General features: G+C 46.6%; 6 protein-coding genes across 6 annotated transcripts; 2 read left to right on the top strand and 4 right to left on the bottom strand.

Annotated features, from left to right (window-relative positions):
• Nucleotides 1-911: 911 nt before the first annotated feature.
• On the bottom strand, nt 912-2,463 carry M421DRAFT_427042 (carbohydrate-binding module family 50 protein). The gene is made up of 2 exons (XM_033594560.1): nt 1,356-2,463; nt 912-1,294 (listed from the first exon to the last, which is right to left on the bottom strand). The coding sequence occupies exons 1-2, from the start codon at nt 2,365-2,367 to the stop codon at nt 1,056-1,058; spliced, it is 1,251 nt and encodes a 416-aa protein (XP_033442593.1). The 5' UTR covers nt 2,368-2,463; the 3' UTR covers nt 912-1,055.
• A 903-nt stretch (nt 2,464-3,366) lies between these two features.
• On the top strand, nt 3,367-4,170 carry M421DRAFT_96835 (uncharacterized protein; the record flags this gene model as incomplete). Its single annotated transcript, XM_033598431.1, has 1 exon — nt 3,367-4,170. One exon carries the CDS (start codon nt 3,367-3,369, stop codon nt 4,168-4,170), a length of 804 nt encoding a protein of 267 aa, XP_033442592.1.
• Nucleotides 4,171-5,040: 870 nt separating this feature from the next.
• M421DRAFT_368804 (glycoside hydrolase family 18 protein) lies at nt 5,041-9,656 on the top strand. The gene is made up of 2 exons (XM_033589735.1): nt 5,041-5,084; nt 5,144-9,656. Exon 2 carries the CDS (start codon nt 5,162-5,164, stop codon nt 9,617-9,619), a length of 4,458 nt encoding a protein of 1,485 aa, XP_033442591.1. The 5' UTR covers nt 5,041-5,084; nt 5,144-5,161; the 3' UTR covers nt 9,620-9,656.
• Nucleotides 9,657-9,770: 114 nt separating this feature from the next.
• Nucleotides 9,771-10,205, bottom strand: M421DRAFT_78699 (uncharacterized protein; the record flags this gene model as incomplete). Its single annotated transcript, XM_033597422.1, has 1 exon — nt 9,771-10,205. A coding segment is annotated over one exon (435 nt), but the record flags the coding sequence as incomplete, so codon positions are not given.
• A 25-nt stretch (nt 10,206-10,230) lies between these two features.
• On the bottom strand, nt 10,231-10,440 carry M421DRAFT_78698 (uncharacterized protein; the record flags this gene model as incomplete). Its single annotated transcript, XM_033597421.1, has 1 exon — nt 10,231-10,440. A coding segment is annotated over one exon (210 nt), but the record flags the coding sequence as incomplete, so codon positions are not given.
• Nucleotides 10,441-10,829: 389 nt separating this feature from the next.
• Nucleotides 10,830-10,985, bottom strand: M421DRAFT_78708 (uncharacterized protein; the record flags this gene model as incomplete). Its single annotated transcript, XM_033597424.1, has 1 exon — nt 10,830-10,985. A coding segment is annotated over one exon (156 nt), but the record flags the coding sequence as incomplete, so codon positions are not given.
• Nucleotides 10,986-20,128: the final 9,143 nt, after the last annotated feature.

Genomic DNA, 20,128 nt, shown 5'->3' with positions numbered 1-20,128 from the left:
AGCTGCGCTATGATGCCAGAACAATACAACATCCATCACACACACATTTCTTAATATCCCATACCTGCAGCACCACACCCAACCGTGCGACAGTTTCTTTGTCGAGTGGATACAGGAATGGTATATGAGATACATTCCGGCGACTTTGATAGAGTTGCCAAGTCGAACTCCTGCAAAGCAAGATACATTCTGTTCAAAGTAAGCTTGTGCAGTGTAGACAGGACATTTAGACCGCACCTTTCTTCCCAATAATTGGTCTTTAGATCCCAACCACAAATCATGCAAACGTAGAGAGCATCCTGGAGAGTCTTTTCGCGTCTGCGATCACCTAATTATTGTAGACGTTTGGTCAGAAGATGCAACTCCTCCACCTGACCCTCAGAGGGTTACTCTAAGGGCCATGATAAGTTGCTACCATGTAACTGCGTGAGCAGTGTCGGTCGGAGACTGTGATCAACAAGTGTATTTGTTGCGGTATCAAGGGCAAATGTATATAACGAGTGTATTGTGTTCTTCTGTGTTGTTGTCCTGCTTGTATCTTTTCTCTCCAAGACTCGCTGCGGGGTCTGTTTTGATGACGTGTTTGTGATGCAGCTAGGTAAGAGGTGCTCAACAACATGAGGAAGTAGCACCAGACCATCGCCAACATCACGTGATCTGCTTCTCCTCTCAACCGTTACAAAAAGCCTCCTACGGTTTCTTACTTGGATTGCTGATGATTCAGGATCGATATGTACCTCGCGCACAGGAAACTGATCCGGCTAAATCGTATACGGAGACGTTCGAAAAACTCTTGATAGCACTTTGAGGGAAGCAGGGCGCATTGGATTGAGAATTGAGCCGGGCATGAACACCCTCATGTTCCACAGTGCCTACAAGATGACGGTCAAGTATCAGCCCAAGGCAGTCTACGGCCGTCAGAACTATGAGTGATGCAGAGCCTGTAACAGCTAACTTAATAGATCTGATAAATGATTCTCACTCCCAAATTACTAATTTAACATTACAGATTTACCTTCCTGTTTTTTCTTTACAACTAGAAGAGAGGGCTCCGACTACGCCTCGGTGCAGACCAGAGCGTCGAGCCACAGGTTTGTGCAGCCAGCGTTGATAGACGTGTTCCACTTGCGGAAGTTGGCGACGGTGATGCCGGCCTTGGAGGCGATCGCATCACACGAGTCGCCGGAGATAATCTGGTAGTAGCGGGTGCAGCCAGAGGCTATGCCAGGCATGGGCGTGGCGGCGGTGGGGGTTCCAACGCAAGCAAAGTAGTCGATCCAGAGGTTGTTGCAGCCTGCGACAGTGAGTGAGTGATTGAGTGAGTGAGAGACGAGGAGAGTGCTGTGGGTACGTACTGGAGTTAATCTGGGTGTTGAAGCTACGGAATTGAGCGACAGTGATGGTGTTCTTGGCGGCAATATTGTCACAGGTATCGCCTGATTTGATCTTGTGCCACTTGTTGCAGTCAGACACGATGCCGGGCAGGGCAGGGGAATTGCTGGGCGAGGGTGGAGAGGTGGTGGTGGTCGCGGCTCCAGGGACACCAGTGCAGATGTAGTAGTCAAGCCAGAGGTTGGAGCAGGAAGCGTCGATCTCGGTGTTCCAGGACTTCAGCTGGGCAGGGGTGATGCCGTTCTTCTGGGCAATAGAATCGCAACCATCACCAGACTGAATCTTGTAGAAGCGATTACAGTTTCCTACGACACCAGGCATGAGGGGAGAGTTGCTGGGAGAGGGACCGGTGGTGGTGGTGGTAGGCGGGGTAGTAGCGCCCGGAACGTGGACACAGACATAGTAATCAAGCCAAAGGTTGGAGCAGGAGGCGTTGATCTCGGTGTTCCAGGACTTGAACTGAGCAGGGGTGATGTCGTTCTTCTGGGCGATGGAATCACAACCGTCGCCGGACTGGATCATGTAGAAACGGTCACAGTTTTCTACGATACCAGGCATGGCGGGGGAGTTACTGGGGTTGGGGGCCGTGCTGGAGATGGTAGAAGTCCGCATGGTGGTGGGTGGAGTGGTAGGAGGCGTTGTTGGTTTGGTGGACGTGATCGTAGGTATAGGCGTAGGCGAAGGAGGGGGAGTAGTCTGGCCGCCGTCGTCCGTGTACTCGCCGACGACGCAGTACGACTTACCGGCCTGAAGGTTGGGACAGGTCACGCCTGGGTTGAGCTTGGTGAACTCCTGGACCGAAATGCCCCAGGAGGCGGACATGTTATCGCAGGTCTCACCGGCCTCTGCCTGGATGTCAAAGTAACAAGTGACATCGCGGGCGATGACGGATCTCAAACTGCTGGCCGAAACAAGGTTCAGGCCCAGGCTTGGGAGAAGGCCGAGTAGGACAAGATGAATACGTGCTGCGTGCATTTTAGAAAGAGACCAAAAGGAGTGGAGCAGGAACCAAGGTTAAAAGAGTGACTGGTTTGGGGGAGATGATGTCCTGCAGAACAGTATGATGATCGCCAGAAGGCCATCTTATATGGCAGCCTCGCGCGCTTTTCCCTCATGCCCTGGGGGCCGAATCCTGTGCCGCAGCAGAGCAGAGCATCCAAGTCAGAATTCTCACGATGATATCGCCAAGGCTCAATACCACGAGGTGAACATGGTATCAATCCATTTTCCAAGCCAGGCCGACTGCCAAGGCCACGCCTAAACTGCGCGATAAGAATAGTGTAACTGCGAATACACCACCAGATCCATCTGGCTGACAGTGAGGAATGAAGCCGGTCGATAGTCTGCTATTTTGCAGGCTTGGCGGCGGCGTCTCTTATTGCAGTTTACTTTAACCGTGTTATCGTCTTTCACTCATTTTACCTAGTGCTAGCGTCGCCGCATCTTTCAGTGAGAGACAAGCTGCCTGCTCCGCTGTATCCCCACTCTCAGGCTCCACGCAGCTATGCTGTTGGCTAAAAAGTGCGGGAGCTAGCACTAGGTAAAATGATTGTAACACATAGTAAGCAACCCGGCGGAGGTTACACGAGTGGAACAGGGGGCTGCGGGCGTTAACCTGATTGGGAGATCATTTCTACACAGTAATCTAGGCTGCATCTGCCTCCTGCAAGATTCCTGCAAGGGTCGGCTCTTGGCACAACAGCTCAGCGGGTGAGCGGCTCTCGGCACGACGCGCCAAGCGGCAGGTAGTCCGCCCTGGAGACACCAAGTCTTGTGATTTCAACTCACGCTTACACACCTGTTGTCACCGATTCCGTCCTAGCAAGGTCATCCCCAAAAGGACCGCAGCAACAGCAGCAGCAGCAGCAGCAGCAGCAGTAGCAGAAGCAGCAAACAGCAGTCAGACGGTCATTGATTCTCTTGTCAGCAAGGCCAATTCACAAACGCAAACAACATCCTGGTCCGCTTTCTGCCATGCGCCTGGCTTCCCAGTCCATATGGGCACTCGTAGGTGCCTCTGTCTACCTCTCTGCCGTCGCCAGCGCCGCCGGTGTCCTGGATATCGGTCTGGTTTTCCCCCGTACCAACGCCACGTATTCGCTCTCAGATGACTTCCCCATTGTATTCGCCGCTCAGAACTCCAAGCTGGCTGAGCATCTCAAGCTCTCCATCTGGTACCAGGTCCTCAACATGACCGGAGATATCGAACTCCTCGTTGACAGCATCCGCGAGTTCGACTGGACCAGCGCCTCAGAGCACGACCCCTATCTTTTGTGGAGCCCTCTCAAGCTTGGAGGCGAGAGCAAGCTTCGCGTCCTCTGGAATTTGCACTGGACGTCGTGCAACCAGACCCACCAAGAGGTCATCCTGGCGCGCAACAGCACAGATAACTTCTTGGTCGACTTCGAGATCAGAGCGAGTGGCCAAAAGGTGGACCTCGTGGCCGCCACCAACAACGGCAATAGCGCGGACTGCCCGAACAGGGGAGTGGGCATCGACGTGACTGACAAGACACTCGAGGCTGCGACCGGACTCTTGACACATGAGACCTGTGCGGTTCTTGGCTCTTCGTCCCCCACACCAATCTCGAACCCCTGCAAAGTCAAGATTGACAAGGCTACAGTCGAGAGTATGGCAGCTGTCGACCTCGAAAAGATGTGCAGGGGCTTCAACCAGCCGAGCGAGTGTCCAAAGAGCGGTCTCGCCAATCCCCGATTTGCTGTTGCAGGAGTTTCTACTCTCGCCGCGGCTTTTGGTGCTGCACTTTTCCTCGCTTGATTGGGCCCATATGCGTCGATCCACGTCTTTTCGTCTTGGCAAAGTAACAAGCCCCATTGCATTACATTCTTTACGTACAGCACGGCGCCATCTCTTGATTCCCCTGCATAAGGCTAGCTAATTTGTGAGGGGTAAAGAGATGCAGGCAGGGGTTTTGATATCTTGTACCTGGCTAAATCTTGTACCTGGCTAAACCGATTTTACACATCCTTTGAACTGCAGTCTTTTTATCATTCGATCGACTAATTTAGCTTACATTTGTCCATGTGTCTTTCTCGTCAAGTTCTAGAATCTTCGCCTGCACGCGATGCTGCTTCTTGGCAAAATGCTACCGTCTTTTTCGAGGACCTTGATGCTCTATGAAGTTGCTTCTTCACAGTCGAGGCATCTTCACGATTGAATCCTGCGAACCAGGACTCATTATGCGAGCCGTATGACAATAAAGCGACCCCACCACTCGGACGGCCACGGTACAGCTAATTAGATGTAGAGATGTTGTCGCAGCCAAAAAGGAGGCAAAATGTACATACATTAGCATCACTGAGTTGGCTGGTTAATAGGCATGATGTCTGCTGCGACAGATGTAAATCCTACGCCAAGAAATCTATTTATTTCTTCGCCACACCTCTGCACTGAAAAACTAGAAAATAACATCAGATACCCCTGACTAGGGATATCATGTCAGCCTTGAAGTTCTTGGCAGATCCTGTACGTCTTGGCAGTGCAGTTGCCACGGCTAGCACACGGGCACATGGGGCTATGGGATCCCGTCATGAAGGAAAGACAGCCAGTGACCAAGGTTGGTAAATGGCGTCTGTTGCGCTCCATAAAGATCAGGCGTAGTCCACCAGTAGCAGCAAGCGAAGATCGGTCGCTGATCAGCTATCTGGTGTCTTTCCGATTGATACATTCAGGTATGGCTTTACCCTCTCCTCACCTCTTTACAATTCGTATTTGCTAACGTCCCGTTCAGCGTTTTTTTAATAGCATCATGGTGATACTACCACGGCTTACGGTGGCGCTCGCCGCGGTGGTGACCGTCCTGCCAGGCTTGGTCCAGACTCAGGACTTTTGCCCCGGCCGATGCTCAGATGCTGGCCCTGATACCGACAAGTGGTCGGTCTATCCCAATTTCAACCTCATTAAGAGGTGCAAAGAGACCGTATTCTATGGCTTCAACCTGTACGACTCTGTCGACGATAGAGGTTCCAGCCATCGCATCGCCGCCTGCACATCCTTTGGCTCAGACTTTGACAACATGGAGGCCACACCGGCCACGGCCAGGATCTCCTCGAGTGCTGAATTGGCCGGGCCTACCCAAGTCAAGTTTGAGCTCGGCTCGTTCGAAGAGGGATTTGGCCTCGCTGTGGCCGGAATCACTGCTCTTGCTAAGCAAATGCGAGAATATATCGACAAGGGCCATGCCGACACCACGGACAGACCTTTCATCCTCTACGGACGCGCTGGCCAAGCCAGCATTGGCGTCTACATCGGCCAGGGCCTACTGCGCCAGAGCTTCGGCGAGTCTGCCCTGCGAACGTTTGAGGACAACTTTGATAAACTCAATCTCACCTCGCCTAGCTTGGCCATGCAGCTGTGCGATGACAAATCTATCAGCACTCACATCTTCGGCGTCGTCGTCACTAGCAATGCCACCTTCGCTCCTATCCAGAACGCGATCCGATCATGGGCTGATGCCAAGTGCCTGTCTTTCAGCGAGTCGCGAGACTTTCCTGGCACAGTCACCTATACCGCTCCCGTGATCGATGGCCGCTTGGCCAACTCTACCACGGGAAGCAACTCTACCACGAAGGCAAGATCTGCAAGAGCCCACTCCCATGCCCACTCCCATGTCCCTCTTCATGGAGATGCAAACATCCTTCAGGAGCGTGCCGAGTGCAGGTCGATCCAGGCCCAGTTTGGTACCGGCTGCCCGGAGCTGGCGGCCATGTGTGGAATCTCGGCCAACGACTTCACAAAGTACAATTCAGATCTCAAGTGTAACGATGTCAAGCCCAAGATGTGGGTTTGCTGCTCCAGCGGTACCCTCCCCGACAGGCGGCCCAAGCCAGTCAACGGCAAATGCTTTTCGTATACTGTTCAGGACAACGACAACTGTGACAACCTCGCCGCCGAGTACGGTCTGACCCGAAAGGAGCTCGAGGGGTTCAACAAAAATACATGGGGATTCTCAGGTTGCGAACCTCTCTTCTCAAAGGTCGTTTTGTGTCTCAGTGAGGGAGATCCCCCCTTCCCCAACGCTATCGAGAACGCCAAGTGCGGCCCTCAGAAACCGGGATCTAAGCCTCCCACCGATGGCTCCGACATTGCTGACATGAACCCGTGTCCCCTCAATGCATGCTGCAACGTCTGGGGTCAGTGCGGAGTTAACAGGGACTTTTGTATTGACACTAATACCGGCCCTCCTGGCACTGCCAAGAACGGCACATATGGCTGTATCTCCAACTGCGGTGTTGATATTGTCAAGGGAACTGGAAACGGTGGCATTAAGCTTGTCTACTTCCAGGGCTATGGTCTGGGCCGTAAGTGCCTCTACCAGGACGCTCTCCAGATTGACGCGTCGAAGTACACTCACCTTCACTTTGGTTTCGGCACCCTCACCCCAGCTCCAAACTTTGAGGTCGAAGTCGGCGACCCGCTCGCCACGTACGAGTTTCAAGAGTTCACACGAATCCAAGGACCTAAAAGGATTCTTTCCTTCGGTGGCTGGGCTTTCTCCAACGACGATGCTACGTACCGGATCTTCCGCGAGGCTGTCACGCCTGCTTATCGTGTAAAGGCCGCGAAGAGTATTGCTGACTTTATCAACAAGCACGAGCTTGATGGTGTGGACATCGACTGGGAGTACCCTGGTGCACCAGATCTTCCTAATTTGTCTGACCCCGGTACGGAGGCAGATGGGCCTAACTATCTCGCTTTTCTTGCCGTCCTCAAAAATCTGCTTCCCGGCAAGACAGTAGCCATCGCCGCCCCTGCATCGTACTGGTACCTGAAACAGTTTCCGATTGAAAAGATTAGCAAGGTAGTTGACTATATCGTTTACATGACCTACGATCTTCACGGCCAGTGGGATGCGCACAATGAGTACTCTCAGGAGTACTGTGAATCTGGCAACTGTCTTCGGAGCCAAGTCAATCTTACTGAGACCCGACAATCGCTCGCTATGATTACTAAGGCTGGCGTTCCTGGCAACAAGATTGTTGTCGGTGTCACCAGCTATGGGCGCTCGTTCCAAATGGCCGAAGAGGGCTGTTGGGGCCCCAACTGCAAATTTACTGGCGACAGGCTCACCTCGTACGCCACGCCCGGTAGGTGTACCGACACTGGAGGCTACATCGCCGACGCCGAGATCAACGAGATTATCCGAGGCAGTGCCAACGGCAAGCGTCAGAACAGCCGCGTCACGAAGCAGTTTCTGGACACGAGCAGCAACAGTGACATCCTCGTCTACGACAACAACCAATGGGTCGGCTACATGAGCGAGAGCACAAAGGCCGTCCGCACGAAGCTGTACGCCAGCCTTGGAATGGCTGGCACGACAGACTGGGCCAGCGATTTGCAAGAGTTTAACGATCCTCCTAAGCCAGCTAAGGACTGGGACTCCTTCATCTCTATTGCGAGCGCGGGCGGTGAGCCCAAGAAGGACAGTACTACTATTGGCAAGTGGCGAGAGGGCTCTTGTGAGTCCGAATATGTCAAGAAACAGTACAATTACGATCCCGATAAACGTTGGAAGGAGCTCGACGCCGCTTCTGCATGGAACGAGATTATCGTCAAGTGGACCGGAACTGATAAGGGCCGCCTCTCCTTCATGAAATCGGTGGAGCAGACTCTCCTCGCTGGCGGCAATATGGGCTGCCAGTTTCTTGGAGGTACTGCTGATAACTGCGATTCGCGATGGGAATGCCCAGATGGCGCCAACGGCCCCGATTCTGGACCGGCGGCCTACGTTATCTGGCAGTCCCTCATCCAGGTCCATCGTATGTTCCACACCTACTACGATGGTCTCAGCGACATGAGAGGAGGCGTCCAGACTACCATCAGACGAATGGAAAATGTCTTCGCGCCGATTCCTGACCCTGAAACCAACCAGTGGTTGAACGTCATGATCGATTTCCTGACCATCGGGGCTCTTGGCGGCGCAGCGCCCTTCTTCAACGGCGTCTTAAAGAATCTTCCCGCCTTTGCCAAAGAAGGCAGCACCCTATTCGACAACACCAAAGATACGGCGCTGAACATGATAGGCCAGGGCACAACGCTAGCTAAGGATCTGCTTCAGGCTCCCACGGCAGACAAATGGTCCCCAACTGAGCAAAAGGACTTTTCCGACTACGCCTCACAGGCTGTATTTGGCTGGATGAACAGCACCACCCTGTCCCTCAGGAAACTCTTTAACGGCGAGCGTGCCTCGCTCGACGCTCTGACCTCCATCATCAAAGACGGTAGAATGCTGCCTGGTGCAGACCCCGATGATACGGAGAGTAATAATGGGGCGATAGACATCGAGGCGACGGCCCGCAAGACATTCTTTGCCTACGCCATCCCCGGCCTGTGGCGCCGGTCCGAGCAGTACGCGTTTATTCTCGATTCGGGAGAAGGCTGCAGCGGCAACCCGGCGAGCAAGTACGTCGACGACGACACCGCCAACGCCACTTCGGCCTGTGTCAATGACAGAATGTACTACTTAGTTGCGCCCGAGGGTGACGCCAATGAGTGCGAGTGCGAGAGAGCCACCGATATGGGCCCCTGCCAGACCGTCTGTCGGAACCAAAAGTTCTCCGCGCCCAAGGGCATCGGCTCTCTCACGGACGACGACTTTGGCAAGCTGACAAGGGACGACATCATCAAGGGCGCCCTGGCCACGTACGGCTACAATGGCAGGGAGAACAAGATCATCAACATCACCGAAATGGCCGACGAGAAGAACGTCCGCGAGAAGCTGCTCGGCCTCGACTCCTCGACACCGGGCCTCATCCAGCTGCCCGTGTGCAGCCCCAGCCGCGCGTGGCAGGCCTGGCACACGGGCTCCAAAGGCGGGTCAGACCACTACCCCTGCGACATCTTCCCCGGCAAGGATCACTGCGGCGACTCGTCGTTTGAGAACCAAGGCAGCGACCCGTCGCCCCTCGTCGACGACTGCAAGCAGATCATCCGGAACATCGAGGAGGACGCCTCGACCGATTGGACGCACGGCATCACGGGTCAACGCGAGATCCTCAAGTTCGGCTCGTGCGCGTTCGGCATCAAGCGCACTGGCGGCACTGGCGGCGCGGTGCAGTTCAGGGTGGGAGGCCAAGATGTCATCGATGTCATCAATGAATCCATCAAGCGTTTTGCCAGTAATGATCGGATTGGTGCAAAGGGCGTTTTTGAGTGCTCTGGAACGACAGTCAACACGAAGGTGAATGTCGAGTGGGGTATCTATTAACGTATGTGTAGAGCGAGCTGCGCGGAGGGGCGAGCTGCGCACCTTGACATATTTCTATACTTGTTCTAACCAACCTATTTAAATCCTTCAACTTTATTTCGCTTCTTATATCTCGCAGAGCACTTGCTCCCAGCTGCCAAGGCACAGTAGTCTACAGGATATGGACATCCAAATAACTCTCCCTCCCACCTCCCAAATGAACATAATGGTTCCCTTCATTAGCGGCCTGAAACAACCCTTGCAGCACCTCAAAATCAGCAAGCCGCATATCATGCCCGCTGATCTTCAGCATCAACTTCTTACCCTTATCAAAGATCATCCCAGTAGGCCACAGATCAATCTGAAGCTTCACAACACTACCCCTCGGCACTTCCTCGCCAATCTCATGGGACAGTGTGCGCCACCAGTCCGATGAAAGCTCTGCGTCAAATGCCCGCTTCGATGCACGCAGCATGCCCTCGGGTCCGAGGTACTTGAGTATAGCTACGGACGGCACTTGCTCTACATTATCGACACCGAGATCAGACAGAGGCTGGTTGATGCTCTGGAGCATAACGCCGTTTGCGTCCGCTTTGCGCAGCATCACCTAGACATCCAGATCGTCTTGTTTCTCAGCTGAGAGATGAACTGTCAATGTGCTCGGTCCGACCACCTCTAGATGAAGCTGCCTGCAGTGCGTTGCCGTAGCCTCCACCCTGCGCGTTGACCTCGGCGCCTTTGTCGAGCAGCAGTCTAGTGGTCATATTTAAGCTGTATAGTGCTGCGTAGTACATCAGCGTAGCTACACTTTCTAGACCTTCTCTTAGATTTAGTCCTTGCCAGGAGTGTCTAGATTTTTCAACTTAATCTTGTTAAGATACGCAGGGTTGTTGTCTAACACTAAAATTATTACAAGTTAACTTCCTTCTATTTAGTCTTGTGTCTTTTAAAGATAGCTGTTGTAGAGCTTAGCTGCGTACCTTACAAGTGCTGAAGCGTTAAGAACCTCTGTTAACAATAGTCACTAGAACTAGAGCAGGTACATTAAAGAGCCCTTTACTGTTGTGTTGTGGCTTTTAAAATCTTGCATACTAAACTACTTCGCCTGTCCTTGCTTGATCCACTCTAACACAAGATACTCCTATACAGAATAGTGTGCTAGAGCAATAATTTGCTAGGCAGGCCTCTCCTTTCTGTCTGGCCTGTTTGTTGTAACTGTGACTAGACTAGATCAGATGTTCATTGCTTCTAGCAGATCTTTGAGCACTTTATTGCGGTCAAAGACTAGGTCGCGCGCCACCTTAATAGCGACAGCTTCTGCAACCTCCTCTATTAACAGCAGGCGCGCAGAGAACATTAGCCACTTTAGGATATACATTACATACTTGTCACACAATCGAGCACCTCAATTGAGGGTATGGAGCTTGCCGGCCCGGATAAACCAGGACGAGCACCTCCGGGTCTAACCAGAAGCTCGTTTCATCCGTTCTTCGTTAACGAGCTGCCCAATAATCAGCCAGCTGCTCGCTTATCTAGGATCACGTGATCCACACATATTTCCTATGTATATAAACCTTACTTTCGTGATAGGATAGATAGCCACTTATTAAATACTATCGATCACCTGAGTATAGTCCCACAAGCTCCGTGACAATACTTAAAATATTTGTTGCTTATTGCGCAGAGAATGTGGTTGTATGTCTAGTCTAGGGTTTGTAGTAAAGTAGCAAGAGCTTTGCGCAGCATTACTTAATTACAACACTTTGTTAGCGTATTGAGCTAACACACAGCCTATTAGAACCTACATAATTGTTAGCTTTAGCCCTGTAGAATCTTAGAAAACATGCATACATCCTGCAAGCTCCTTGCATTAGTGCATATTTAATCTCTTGCCTAATAGGAGCGTCCTTATTCTATTTTACTAACTTCTTATTGTTAGAGAGCTGCTGTTAAACGTATTGCTAAATGTCCCTAATAGGATGGCGGATGGGTAGGGTAGGCTTTTGTTTTGTTTTTGCTTCTAGCTCCTTAACTAGTAGAGATACGCTTATGTCATGTATATTTCGGTAGATGCGCCTAGTTCTGCGCTTTTTATTTAAAAAATTACATAGTTTAGCCTACTATTAACTGAGTTATTGAGCCTACATAGGATGGGTATGCTCGCTACATCGGGAAAAGTTTTTCCATTGTTGAAATCAGGAAATTGTGGCATTGTACTGTGGGCAACAGTAGGACTTGTAGGCCTACAATAGTTATTTAATGTGCATTTAATGTCTAGCCAATTTCAAGCTAACAGCTCTAACAGTCCTAACAGCTGCAAGAGCTACAATAACTCCTAATCCTGCTTTAATAGTAGCTCTGCTTAATAAACTATACTTTTATTATATTAATATACTACTAAGTCTCCTCTTTAAAATAAGCTATTAATTAATATTATAGGCCTATTAATAGAATAGTTATTAAGTAACGTGGTTTTATCACCGAGCCGCCAGGTATCACCAAACCGCCACCCCTTGCCAATTTTGTAACTGTTACAATAATTATTACAATGCTATTACAGCACAACGCGCAATTACCTTATAATAAAGGTATACTATACCTTACTATCTAAGCTACAAAAGCTACTGTGCCTAATAGTATAAATTATATGTCTAAGGCCTTTAGTGTTCCCTAATTAATATTAAGAGACTAACGCGCAGGAGGGCTTGCATAACGTAATTATAAGGCTAATTTAAAGAAGCTAATAAAGGTAGAAGAGGAGGTAATAGTTAACTGTATACTTAAGCTAGACAGGCAAGGAATAGGCGCAACAAAGACTATAGTGCAAGATATAGCTAATAATATGCTTACTACACGTAGTGAAGGACCTGTTAGCAAGCTCTAGGTAAACAGGTTTAACATATATACCTAATAAATTAAGCTTTAATATAGCTAACTATACAATTATTAACAAGCCCTAAATAAAGATACACGCGTTATAACACCCTAGTTTAAGCTAGTTAGGAATGTAAGGGAGAAGTATAGAATCCTAGATAGAGATACCTACAACTTTAATAAGACTAGGTTTATAATAGGCATAATTAGGTCTAAGATAGTGTTTACAGGCTTAGAGAAGTAATCTAACCCTAAGAATATCTAGCCTAGTAATTAGGAGTAGGTTATAATTATTATTAGTGTCTGTGCTGCTAGCTAGGCTATCCTAACCTTTATTATCTTCTAAGGTAAGGTCCTAATTATAACCTAGTACCCTAATCTACATTATAATTAGGTAATTATAACTAGTAAGAATAGCTAGATAATAAATAAGCTTAGTCTAGAGTAGTTAAAGTACTTTAACATGTCTATAAAAGAGTATACTATTAGCGCCTACTATCTACTTATTATTAATAGCTATAAGAGCTATAACTCTGCAGAGTTTAAGGAATACTATGCAGAACACAAGATTATTACCTTATATATGCCCCTACACTTGTCGCACCTATTACAGCTGCTTAATATAGCCTATTTTAGCCCCTTAAAGAGGGCGTACTTAATTAAGGTTAATGCCTAGTTATAATACTTAAAGATATAAATTAAGAAAGAGTTCTTCCTTACTAGCTTCTAGACAGCCTATTATAAGGCTATTATAAAAGATAATATCTACAGAGGCTTTAGAGGCGCAGGACTAGTTCCTTTTAACCTAGAGCAAGTGCTATTAAAGCTTAATGTGGTCCTTCACACGCTAACACCACCACCACTAGAGACTACCTAATAGGAATCTAAAACACTAACTAGCGCAAAGGAGGTTAAGTCACAAACGTTGTATATCTGTAAGCGCATGTAATTACATAGAGATTCGCCCCTGTCTCCTATTATAAAATCACTTAACTTACTTGCTAGAGGGGTTACATAGATAGAATATGCTAACGTGTTGCAGAGAAGGGAAATAGATAGTATAAAGAAGGCTATTAAGGCTCTAACAGCGCAGCATGGTTGTAAAAGAAAGTATATCTAGATAGAGGAGGCTCTTATAGTTAGTAAGGTACAGGATATAATAGCTAAGAAGGATAGTGGTGGTAGTAAGGCATCTAAACAGTCTAGGAAGAAGGTGCGCAAAGAGAGGCACTGCAGACGTTGTGGCAAGACTAGCCACAATTTGCGCACCTGCACTGCAGAAATATTAGATGTAGATAATAGCGCTACTTCTAAAGAGTAATTGTAGTAATTATAAGTATTAGTGTAGTGTTATAGTTAAGTATAATAGTTGTGTAATAGTTAGTAACTCTAAAAAAGTTAGTAAGGGGTGGCAGTTTAGTGATACCTGGCGGCTTGGTGATAAACCACGTTATAGAAGGTTTTAAGCTTAATATTCCTTGCTAAGACACTAAGTTAAGATTCTTTGCTAGGGCTCTAGCAGCCTAAACATTAGAAAATATAAGAATATTATTCAAGAATAGTAGGTAAACTAAGAATTTTACACCTAGGCCTGCCTGTTCTGCAAGCTCCTGTTGCGCTGCTGTCTTGTGTGTGTTTGTGTGTGTGCTTACCAGCAGGTGCTATGTTGTGAGCTGTTGCAGCTGCAGCTGATACATTGTGTGCTGGCGCAGCTGCAGCTGCTATGGTGTGCTGTCGCAACTTTAAAACACAAACCTTTAACAAACAAACCTTTAACGCTCTCTAAATTGCGTTGCAGTAGGCCTACAATAATAATTTTTTGCTTATTTTAAAGCTACAATTTCGCTCTATCTAACGTGCTTCACAAGCGAGCGGCGCACCCAAGCGAGCGGCGCACTCTCCCCACCAAAACGCTTGCGCAGCGACAACACGTAATGCCTCAACAACACCAAACCCAGAGACTCTATACTGAAGCTGACGTACAGCTTACTATCTTAGATCTTTAAAAAGAGCAGATTAAGAGTATACAGCTTACTAAGAAAGTCTATAAGGTCCCTTAAACTATAATATAACAACAACGCAATAGAACATGCTCTTAACACAATTATAAGCTAAAATTAAAACGCCTTACAAAGCTAGAAGAGGAAGCAATTATACAGCGTATACTTGAAGAGAGTTTACGTGGAATACTGCCCTTAAAGGTGCACGTACGAGATATGGCTGATAGACTGCTAAGAGAGCGTGGTGGGAAGCCTATAGGCAAGAACTGGGTTGATAACTTTATTAAGCGTACACCAGAGCTGCGAACGCGATGGAGCCGTCTGTATGATCACCAGCGAGCTGCCTGCGAGGACCTAGCGATTATCTAGCCATGGTTCAGCCTAGTTCAATCAACAAAGGCGAAGTATGGTATTATAGATAAGGACACCTGGAACTAGGCTGGCGGAATGGGTATACTCCAACTAGGCTGGCGGATGGGTAGGGTATGCTTTTTTACGTTTTGGCTTATAGCTTCTTAACTAGCAGAGATACGCTTACATAATCTATTATTTAATAGAAGCACCTAGTATTGCGCCTTCTAATAAAAAAAGAATTAGCTAATTCTACCTAGTATTAGCTAAGTTATTAACACTACCTAGCAAAGTATACCTATTAATAGGTATGCTTGCTAGGTACCCCCCCTTTTTTAACATTTTCTAGCCTCTAGCTTATGCAGTTTAATAGTTATAACAAAACCCTCTACTACAGAAATGTAGAGGTAGTTTTTCTCTTTCTTTTAAGCCCTATTTTGCTAGAATCTATGTATTATTAATAAGGTTTTAGGGGGTACCCACGAAGGACGTTAGAGTATACCTATTCCGCCAGCCTAACTCCAACGTCCTTCGTGGGTACCCCCCAAAACTTTGTTAATAATACATGGATTCTAGCAAAATAGGGCTTAAAAGAAAGAGAAAACCTACCTCTATATTTCTGTAGTATGGGGTTTTGTTATAACTATTAAACTGCATAAGCTAGAGGCTAGAAAATGTTAAAAAAGGGGGGGTACCTAGCAAGCATACCTATTAATAGGTATACTTTGCTAGGTAGTGTTAATAACTTAGCTAATACTAGGTAGAATAAGCTAATTCTTTTTTTATTAGAAGGCACAATACTAGGCGCTTCTATTAAATAATAGATTATGTAAGCGTATCTCTGCTAGTTAAGAAGCTATAAGCCAAAAGGTAAAAAAGCATACCCTACCTATCCGCCAGCCTACCTAGAACTTTAATAAGTCTAGCTTTATAATAGGCAAGATATCCTCTTAGCTTGTTATTATAGGCTTAGAGAAACCTAGGAAAGAGAAGAAACTATAACCTAGCAATTATAAGTAGGTTACCCTAGTATAAGGTGTTACTACAACAGGGCATATAATCCTACCCTTCCTTATCTTTATAGGCAAGGTCCTTATCTCCTCCTAGTTTACTAGTCTACCTTACAACTAGGTTGTTACAGTCTCTCCTACTAGCTAGACTAATAACAACATCACGCTAGTGTAGCTTAAGCATTTTAACGTCTATACAAAGGCGTCCTCTGCTAGGGCGTATAGGCTGCTTATTATTAACAGTCATGAGAGCCACTGCTCAATAGAATTCCAGGACTACTGCAAGGAGAACAAGATTATTACTCTCTGCATGCCACCACACTTATCACACATCCTGCAGCCTCTTGATATTGTCCCCTACTTGCTGTTAAAGCGCCACTACAGCAACAGGATCTTGCTCTTAGCACGCAGCTGCATCTACTATATTAATAAAGAAACCTTCCTCCTAGCCTTTAAAGTAGCTTTTAAGAAGACGTTTATATTAGAGAATATTTGTGTAGGGTTTTAAGGCGCTAGACTAGTCCTACATGACCCTAAGGTTGTGTTATTGAAGCTTGATGTACAGCTGCGCACGCTAACGCCACCTGCACCAGGCACTGTCGCCTAGGAGGCGCAAACACTGCGCAACGCCTGCAAGATAGAGGCGCAATCCACGCTAATTTAAAATTGCATACAAAACTATTAGGGGTCTCTAGCAAGTTTATTAGATGAGCAGGTTAAGTAGCTAAGTAAAGGCGCTTAGTAGATAGCTTATAATATAGTATTAGTATAGGAGGAAATAGGCTGCCTTTAAGACGCTATTAACACGCTTATACAGCGCAAGACCTATAAGAGGTAGTATGTACACACAGAGGAGACCCTAATAGTTAGTAAGGTATCTAACTTAATTACTAAAAAGGAGGGTAGTAGTTGTAAGGATAGCAAGACACCTGCAAAGAGGGTGCGCGCAGAGAGGCGCTGCGGCTGTTGCAGCAAGATTAGGCATAACTCCTGCACCTGCAAGGTAGAAATAGAGGATGTAGATAATAGCAATGCTTATGAATAATATTATCCTGTTACGTATATTATAGGAATTTGTGATAGTGTTGCACTACGTCGCGGTGCGTGCGCTGCGCTGGAGAAAGTGCGCCGCTCGCTTGGGTGCGCCGCTCGCTTGTGAAGCACGTTATATATAAAATTTTACAATTTTTGAATATTTTATACTAGTGCTAGCAGATCTAAGGGTAGCTATACAATAATATTACAACATTATTTTAAGTTTATTAAATATAGGTACTTAGTGTTTTAGCTATTAGCAATATTAGCGCAAAATTAGGGCTAGTAGGCGCAAATTAGGGCTGTTAGGGCTGTTGAACAGCTGTTGCACGACCATGCCACAACTGTCAGCAACAGCCAGTCTGGGCCAGATTTCGAAACACTTTTCCTGATGTAGGTCCCCCCCTTTTGTTTTACTGTCTTTTAGATTTAGCAGCTATAATATGAGAGCTAACGTAGGTGTAGTGTAACGACTATGCACGAACACGACACGTGGCATAGCGCTCATAGCAGCTAGAGGCAAAGCTAGCTGGCTAGCACTATTATTGTCTATATATATTATACTACGCAACGAATACTTGCTTAAGTATTCTTGTGCTTACCTTTTGGTATAGGCAGAGAAGTCACGTAGTATTGATTTCGAGGGCAGGGCGCCTACTCTGTTACATGTAGGGCGAGTCGCCCACCAGGGCGAGTTGCCCACTTTTGCCAAGACCCTCCCCCATCAAACCATATTATGGCCTAAAACACCACAAACTGGCGCTACACAAGGCAAAACAAGCTGTAATATTACTTAGAGACCCCTTTAATATTATTCTTGCACGTTTGCGCGTTATGTCTACCCTCTCTACACTGTCTATAGTGTTGTTAGGATAGTTTACCTCCTTTAGCACTCACTAGCTTCTTTCCCCTCTTTCTATTACTACGCGCTCCAAACTCCTTTAGAGCAATTAACTACTAGCCCTCTTTAACTACAAGGCTTCCCTTAGCTTAAATACACTTTCTTTTATGCAATTTGCGTTATATAGTGGCCTTAGTAGCTGCTTTAAGCTTACAGATTTATTTTTGTGCAAGCGCAAGCTTATATAATAGGATAGCTCCCCCCTTTGCGAAGTGCTCAATTGCGCTTAGAATAGAAGTAGGTAAGCTACCCTACTCCCTCTTATATTTATCTTAAATTAGAGTTAATTATAACTTAAATTCTAGGGTATTGCTTAGGGTTTGCGACTGCTGGGGCTTATTATTTGTAGGGAGTAGTAGTAATAGAGTGTGCAGCTTCACATTAAGTGTTAATATAACCCTTTCTAGGTTAAAAGGGACTAATCTAGACCCTTAGAACCCTCCCTAGATATTGTAAAGAAAGTAGGGGAAGGACTAGACTACTTTCTTCCTAGTCTAGAAGGACCTAGACAAATCTAGACTAGCTTTGTCTAAATAGGAAGTGTATAGCCTAATAGAGGTAAGGCAGGGTTATGTAATATAATAGACAAGTTCTTATATTAGATACTAGGTAGAGATTCCTAGGCTAGGTACAGAGCAAACAGAGGGGGGAGAGCTAGAGGTATTTATGCTTCCTCTCCTCTGTCTGTATTTCTAAGCAGAATGTTCTAGACTCCTCTAGGTAGGTCTACTTAGTAATCTATGCTTAGTATTACTGCATATGCAAGCAAGATTATGTAGGTGCATGCGTAATTGTATACGTTAGCATCTTATAGAGTAGGCTACTCTATTTATAAGCAGAGGGTCTAGAACATTTCTAGTTACTAAAAATAGAGAACAGCATATCTTAAGAAAGAGAGGAGATATAGGCTTTATAAGCATACTATTCTAATCCTCTCTTTTAGGGGATTATGATGACAATGCTTAGGTAAGCATAGCGCTATACCTAAGAAAGAAATATGCTAGAGAAAGATTATAAGAACAAAGTCTTATAACTTTACAGATATTGCTAGGGGTTATGGCTTTCTTGTAAGCTGCTTTAAAGCATAGCAGGAACTCCTACTCTGTAATATAGTTAATCTAGTTATAAATAAGCTTATTAACCTTATCCCTATACGCCTTCTTTAAAGGGCTAAAACAACCTACGTTAAGTGGCTGCAGGAGGTGCGATAAGTGCGCAGGCATACATAGAGCTATAATCTTGTAATCCTTGCAGTATTGCTAGAATTCTGTAGAGTTGTAGCTCTTATAAATATTAATAATTAGTATATAGTAAGTACTAACAGTGCACGTCTTTGTATGCCTGTTAAAGTGCTTTAACTAGCTAAACCTAAGCCTGTTAGTAGTCTAGCTATTTGTAGAGACACTAATAACCTAGTCTTAGGGTAGGGTATTATCCTTATACTAGTTAGACAGGTGTTAGTAGGCTTTAAAGATAATGTAGGCAAGAAAAGCGTATCCTGTGGCATTAATGCCCTTAATAACTATTACCTACTTATAGTTGCCTAGCTAGATCTGCTTTACGTGTCCTAACTTCTCTGTATCTATAATAACTACTCTAGTGCTTATATAGCCTATTATAAAGCCTGTCTTGTTAAAGTTATACATGTTATTATCTAGGATGCTATATTTAGCTTTAATATTAGATACAAGGGTAAACTAGCCCTATATAACCTTAGAGTCCTTGCAGAGGGCTTGCTTATAGTTGTACTTGTGATTGAAGACTGTTTTAAGCTCCTCCTAACACGAAACAAACGTGCTAGCCTACCTTGAGCTAACAGGGGCCAAACTGCGCTCTTTTGCAGAGAATTGGCCATATCAGCCACAGCTGCGAGCTGGGGGGACTCTCCTCGCGTGACTAGCTTAAGTATGTACGCAATAACCACCTGCTCCTTAGCAGCAGTTAGATTCTGTAAATTAGCTATAGTATTAACGCGTGAAGGTTGTCTAGTAAGTTAGTTGTGTAGAGTTATTTAGGGCGCGTTGTAGAGAGCTGCAGCGCGTCTTACTAAGAGATTAGGAGCTTGTTGAAGAGCTAGTAGCGCAAGCTGCATCTAAGCCTCTTTGGACGCGTCTATTTGACGTGCTTGTGGAGGCATTGGTGTAGAGTTGATGTTTTGGTGGGGTCTTGGCAAAAGTGGGCGACTCGCCCTACACCTACGTTATAAGGAAAAGCTATAACGTGTTTCACAAGCGAGCGCCGCACCCAACTGAGCGCCGCACTTCCAACAACAGAACGCCTGCGCAGCGCTATATCACAACACAACACAAATAAATAATTATTTATAGGCCTAGATAGTATTATTTAGAAGCTTTACTAT

Source organism: Didymella exigua (assembly GCF_010094145.1).
Source record: "Didymella exigua CBS 183.55 unplaced genomic scaffold M421scaffold_79, whole genome shotgun sequence".
Lineage (NCBI taxonomy): Eukaryota > Fungi > Ascomycota > Dothideomycetes > Pleosporales > Didymellaceae > Didymella > Didymella exigua.
Note: the sequence above shows the minus strand (reverse complement) of the source record. Positions and strands in the feature narration are given on the sequence as shown.

Bases quoted from the DNA above. Each gene is read 5' to 3' on its own strand.
- M421DRAFT_427042 (XM_033594560.1), bottom strand. From the start codon at position 2,367: ATGCACGCAGCACGTATTCATCTTGTCCTACTCGGCCTTCTCCCAAGC. The intron at 1,295-1,355 runs GTACGTACCCAC...TCACTGTCGCAG, and splicing joins CAACACCCAGATTAACTCCA to GCTGCAACAACCTCTGGATC.
- M421DRAFT_368804 (XM_033589735.1), top strand. From the start codon at position 5,162: ATGGTGATACTACCACGGCTTACGGTGGCGCTCGCCGCGGTGGTGACC.